Source organism: Antrostomus carolinensis, unplaced genomic scaffold (genome assembly GCF_000700745.2).
Source record: "Antrostomus carolinensis isolate BGI_N321 unplaced genomic scaffold, ASM70074v2 scaffold35198, whole genome shotgun sequence".
NCBI classification, from domain to species: domain Eukaryota; kingdom Metazoa; phylum Chordata; class Aves; order Caprimulgiformes; family Caprimulgidae; genus Antrostomus; species Antrostomus carolinensis.
Window position 1 is genome coordinate 1 of NW_010334453.1, and position 6,051 is coordinate 6,051.

At 52.2% G+C, this 6,051-nt stretch overlaps 1 protein-coding gene across 1 annotated transcript in view; it reads right to left on the minus strand.

The window, feature by feature from the left end:
- Positions 1–159: 159 nt before the first annotated feature.
- LOC104529816 (nuclear receptor-binding protein 2) overlaps positions 160–6,051 on the minus strand; it is a gene marked incomplete at its 5' end in the record, with an annotated part of 14,839 nt that continues 8,947 nt past the window's right edge. Inside the window, 7 exons of the mRNA XM_010174225.1 lie at positions 160–290; positions 1,147–1,210; positions 1,706–1,759; positions 4,517–4,652; positions 5,027–5,077; positions 5,523–5,625; positions 5,773–5,905. Of these exons, the coding sequence (XP_010172527.1) occupies positions 160–290; positions 1,147–1,210; positions 1,706–1,759; positions 4,517–4,652; positions 5,027–5,077; positions 5,523–5,625; positions 5,773–5,905 (672 nt within the window). The remainder of the gene's footprint in view (positions 291–1,146; positions 1,211–1,705; positions 1,760–4,516; positions 4,653–5,026; positions 5,078–5,522; positions 5,626–5,772; positions 5,906–6,051) is intronic.

Genomic DNA, 6,051 nt, shown 5'->3' on the forward strand with positions numbered 1-6,051 from the left:
AGTACAGAGAAACAACAACAAACCACACAAAAAGGTCGCGTTGTCCCCACTGCAAGGGGAGCGAGCACAGCACCGCGCTGCAGGCTGGCCTCTGTGACCACTCTCATGGGCTGCTAGATGGGTAATGCAGGAACTCCTGGTCCTCTGAGGCATGAGGTGTCACACGGATTTGGGGACTGCACTTGTCACACAGTGCAGGCACGACTGAGGTGAGGAGGAGTGGCAGGGGGGGTTCCCCCTGGGTGGTCCGTAGTGCACCAGCTCCGTGGCCAAGTCCTTGGAGTTATCGGCTGCAGAGACAAGGAACAGTGAGAACATGGAAGCTCATCCCTATCCCCAACCTGCATCATGCTGCATGAGGGGCACATGCTGTAGGCTTTTGGTTGGCTAAGTAATTGCTGAGTAATCCTGGGGCAAACAAGGACAGAGGTGGGCAGTGAATGGGAGCTGAACAAGGTACTGGACAGTCGCAAATCGCACAAAGCACAATGTCTTGGCAAGGTCTCACTTTGAGGTTTTTTTTTTTTGCTCATTTTGGCTCAGCATGAAAAACAGGCAGGTCCCTACCTACCACCAGAGCTGGTGAAGCAGCAACTCCCAAGCATTAGTTTCCAAGCTTTATGCTTTAGTTTTGGGTAGAAGGCAGCTGAGGGACTCCAGCTGCATGACTTCCAGAAGACTCCTGCATGTTTTAAGGAGGAGCCTGCTGTGCTGGACCTACTCTGGAAGAAGGACCTTTCCCCAGAGCCATGGGCCTCTCTCAGAGGGGAGTCCACCTTCTCCTTGAAAGGTGTTGCAGAGACTGCACCACTGTTGGGAACGAAGGAGGAATTCACTAGTGTTTCCCCAAGAATCGCACACCACACGTACCAGGGTGAAGTGCACGTTCTTGATGGCCACTCACTGGACTCCCAACATCCCCTTTAGAGAGCACGCTGCCAGAGGGGATAAGCTCAGGGTCTGAGTGGACAAGAACTGGTGCCACACCGACATTAGGGTTTAGTCTGCTCCCCCAGTACAAGAAGGAAAGAAAAGCTGGCTGCAAACACAACCTGTGCCTAACACAGTCCGAGCCTCAACCTGACCAGGGCCAGCAGGCAACGCTCCTGCATTCATGCACAAACATTTACTTGCAAGAAAACTTACTGGGCAGCAAGTCATAGCTCAGCTGTCGATGCAACTTGTCCTCCAGGATCAGCAGAAGAGTAAGCTGCAGAAAGAAGAGAGTGCTCTTTACAAACAGATCTTTACAAATCTTTTCTCCATAAAATTACAAACACCAGTTTTTTCCATAAGAGAGAAAGGTGCTGACTCTTCCATCAGCACCAGAAACAACTGGCAGTGGTGAGCAGGGAGGATGTTGGCAACAGCCAAGATGCTGGATGTCTTTGGTAGAGTAGTTTGAGTGTCCTAGAGGAATGTTCTCTCAACAGTTACAGCTAACCTCCAACTGTTAAACTAGAGAGAAGTAGACTTAAAAGATGTCCAGACAGAGATGTCAAGGTCTTCCTGTCCCACAGCCAGAAGAGGCTGGTGGCTCTGTTCTTCTTTGGGCTTCTTTTATTAAAAAGGGACAAGAGTAAGTCCCTTGGGTACTGCAGCAAACTAGCTGAGACCAAACTTTTTCCCAGTCAGATGACAGAGATGGGTACAGAGAGCAGGTCTTGCCCCAGTGCCTCATGCAGAATAGGAGCTGAATACTTACATGCCACTGGGTCTTGTCTTCATTCAGCTCCATGTTACATTGCATTTGCACCACCTAGAAGAGGCCAAAATCAACATCAGCTTGGACACAGTCCCTCTGGCTCCCCCAGCCCTGCTTTACTTCTCCTCTCCAGGCATCTCTCAAATTCCTACTTAAACCCCTTAATCCCAACTGCCAGCTTGACCTTCCTCTTCTACCCACATTTCTAGGAATTGTCTGGGTGGAGCAGCTGTGGGTTAATTTAGTCCAGTATCCAACTAGGAACCGTGGGCGTTGTCAGATGACTGGGAGGTGGGTAAGGGAGCCCTGCACAAGGTGTGTTTCTGGGAAAATGTTACAACCAGGATGAATTCTTCATCTGCCAGGTGTAGGCTTCCCCCTAAAGCTCTGCCCAAACTCTTGGTTACGTGTTAATATTGTGCTTGTTGATGTCCTTATGGGATAACCAATCCTTAAATCAGACTAAAGAGCAAAAGTGAAATCTTGAATGTTATTAAAATGACATAGGGATTTTCTTTTGGAAACCCCACATTGCATTGCAGAATGTATGACCTTTACACACTGAATTACACTGAACTGCACAGCGTCTTGCATTTGTCATCAAAGAGAAGGCTGATGATGTTTAAGTGCATCATTGCCACCTGCTCCCCACCACCCTCTACCTGATGCCCATGACCAAAGAATCGGTTAGGTGGGAAGGGACACCAGGAGGTCTCTAGTCCAAGTCCCTGCTCAAAACAAGACAAACAGTGAATTCAGACCAGGTTATTTAGAGCTCTGCCCAATTTGGTTTTGAAAACCTCCAAGAAGATCCTATAATCTCTCTTGGCCTCTGGTCCATAGTTCAGCCATCCCAACTGTGGAAAAAATTTCCTTGGATCCAGCCAGCATCCACGTTCTGGTGCCTCCCAGAACAGACAAAGAGCCTGCATTGTAGCTACACTCATGTGGGACTTGCAGGTTTGTCCAGCTGCGAGTTTTCAAGAGATCTGTAGAAACTCATTGCTTCTGAGATTCCTAGTCCTTTGTCAAACTGGGTAAAAACCAGTTGAAGACACTGGCCAGAGAGACAATGCACCTGCAGAACTTTCCTTGGGGCACTACGTGAAAAAAGCAGCATATAACAAAGAGGGGAAAGAGGGGAAAAGCCGTAACATTTACACTTCTCTAACACATCCGACTGACCACCACAGCACTCGCACTGCAAATAAGCACTGAGCAGCATGAATAAAGTGTGAGTTAAGAGCACTGATTCCCAGACAGGTATGAAGAAACCACTGCAGATGTAGCAGGTCAGGAGACAGAAGCTGCTGTGTCTGAGCTCTGCCCTGATGATGGTGGCCAACAATGTTGTCTCCCCATATGCATGTCAGCAAAGAACAAATGCCAGCTCCTGTCCCTGGGAAGGAACCATCCCTGGCAAGGACACAGGCTGGGACTGCCTGGCTGGCAGGAAAGCTTTACTGGCTCTTCTGGAAAGACTCTGGGGTCGTGGTGGGCAGCAGGCAGGACATGAGGTGCAACGTGCCCTGGCAGCAAGGAAGGCCAACAGCCTCCTGGGGCACAGCCAGGATATTGAGGGAAATAATTATTCCCTTCTACTCAGCACTTGCTAAACTACATCCAGGAACTGCATCTAATTTTGGGTGCCCAAAACAAGACAGACATCAATAAACTGGAGCAATGGAGGGCCATCAAAATGATCCTGGGCTGGAGTGCTTGCCCTCTGAGAAGAGGCTGAGGGAACAGGACTTCAGCCTGGAGAAGGGAAGGCTTTGGGGGGACCTGAGGGCAGCTTGCCCACACCCATGAGGGGGTTACACTGCAGCATGGAACTGCTTTGTTCAGTGGGGGATTGGAAAGCTTCACTTCTGCTCAAACACTCTCGTGCTGTGTTGGTCCTTCCCTGCTCTCCCTACCTGGCACCCCTTCCACTCCCCTCAGGGGTCCATAAACCCACTTGCAATGACCTTCCTACCTTTAACTTCAACTTACAGGTTGCCCAGGGCAGTGGTGGAGTCCCCCTCCCTGGAGGGATTGAAGAGTCGTGTAGACACAGTGCTGAGGGACATGGGTTAGTCATAAGGGACTTGTCAGTGTTGGGTTCATGGTTGGACTCAGTGACTTTAAAGGGCTTTTCCAGCCTGGGTGATTGTGTGATTCAGTGTCAGGGTGTGCAGTCTCACCTGTGCAGTGCCAGGCAGAACAGGACCTGATCTCAGGTGGCATCTCAGCACGTCACTGCAGTGTCGTATCAAACAACGACGGGATTTCAAACCTACACCCCAGAATACGCCGTGCCATAGAGCTGCCTGTGGGTGGGTGAGGAGGGAAGGCAGAGCCAAAGCACCACAGTGCTGGGTTTTGGTAGAGATCACAGAATCACAGACTGGTGGGGTGGGAGGGGACCTCTGGAGATCATCCAGTCCAACCTCCCTGCCCAAGCAGGTCCATCTCAAGCAGGTTGCACAGGATGGTGTCCAGGTGGGTTTGAACATCTCCAGAGAAGGAGACTCCACACCCTCTCTGGGCAGTCTGTCCCAGGGCTCTGGCACCCTCACGGTGAAGAAATTTTTCATCATGTTTAAATGGAACCTCTCGTGTTCCAGCTTGTGCCTGTTGGCCCTTGTCCTATTGCTGGCCACCACTGAAAAGAGTCTGGCCCCAGAAGCAATGGGGCTGCACCAGGTCTCAGGTGAAATGGACCTCACTAGCTCCAGCCAAAGGGACTGCCACAGTCCTGGGATAGCAAATGCAGACTGTCCACCTGCTCCCAGTGGAGAATCTGTCCCCACCTGGATCTGACCTTACCTTCCTGGTCTCCACATCAAAGGGCTCTGGGGTGGGAGTCTTGGCTTTCTGAGGGTCCTCCTGGGGTTGGGAGAGCACACGTGGGAGGGCGTGGGGTCTGGAAACGGCGAAGTTCATCAAGGGATAAATCCCATTCCTGGTACAGACACAGAGGGAGGACAAACAGCTGAGCCCTGTCCTCCTACAGCCCTGGCCAAGGTCAGCTGTGGAAGGTCATGGCCCAGAGCAGGGACCTGCGCCTGTGGAGCAGCAGTGCTGGCTGGCAGGCAGCACGGTGAGGAGGCAACAGGCCACAGAGCTCCCCTGGCCCTGGCACTGCAGCCCAGGGCTGCTCGCCCGCAGAGGGGGTCACACGCGACCAAGGGTGGTGAGAATGGGACACCCTTTAAGTGCTGCAGCACCGTCCCCTGACCGTGGCTCCATTCTGCCCAGGGAGCTGAGGGCAGCGAGATGCTGGGACCAGGGTTGGGTAGACACATTACAGGTCAGTCACCACCACCTCCAACCCACCTGACATCTTCTAAGAACTTGTCGAGTTCAAGGAAGGAGACTTCTGAGTACCTGGGTGAAAAACAGGACAGGAAGATGACTGGGAGAGGCAGGAGAGAAGAGCAGCACGAAGGACTTTTCATAAGGGCAGTTAATGACAAAACAAGGGGAAATGGGTTTAAGCTGAAAGAGGGGAGGTTTAGATGAGATATTAGGAAGAAGTTCTTCACTGTGAGGGTGGTCAGACACTGGAACACGTTGCCCAGAGAAGCTGTGGCTGCTCCTCCCTGGAAGTGTTCTCGGCCAGGTTGGATGAGGCTTTGAGCAACCTGGTCTAGTGGAAGGTGTCCCTGCTGATGGCAGAGGGGTTGGAACTAGAGGAGCTTTAAGGTCCCTTCCAACCCAAACCATTCTATGATTCTATGATTCTGTGAGCGCTGTGCCATGATACCAGGACCACCAGGCTGGATGCAAGTCCTGGGCTCACAGCTATGAAATGTCCCCTGCTGATCCTCACCTCCACTGTGCTCCGGGCCGACCCTCTCTCCGTATCTCTGCCATCACCATGTTCAGGTCCAGTTCCTTTATCTTTTCCTCCACCACATTCTCTGGCATCAGATCTACAGCAAAGGCAGAAAGGGGCTGTCAGCTGGACACGGACCCCAGGGAAGGTCTCTGCCTTTCTCCTCAGGCACTTCCACATCCCTGGTTCTGCTGGGGCAAGGATGGAAGCTCAGATGGGGCAGGGTGGTCTCACAGTTACTCACACTGGTTGTTGATGAAGCAGTGTGCTGCCAGCAGCTTGAGGGAATGGACCTCAAAGAGCACCCGGTGGAAGAGCAGGTTATTAGCTGTCGGTCGCTTGTCTGGGTTGAGGGTCAAGCACGACAGAATGAACTCCTGAGGGTCAAAGAAAAGGCACAAACTGGAGGCAAAGCAGGACATTCCCCTGCTCCATCCCCACCGCTGCCAGCCCCGGCTGCCTCTCACACCTGGAGGGTATGGAGCACCCAAGCTGCGGCAGGCCGGCCTGCTGTGGGGGGGGA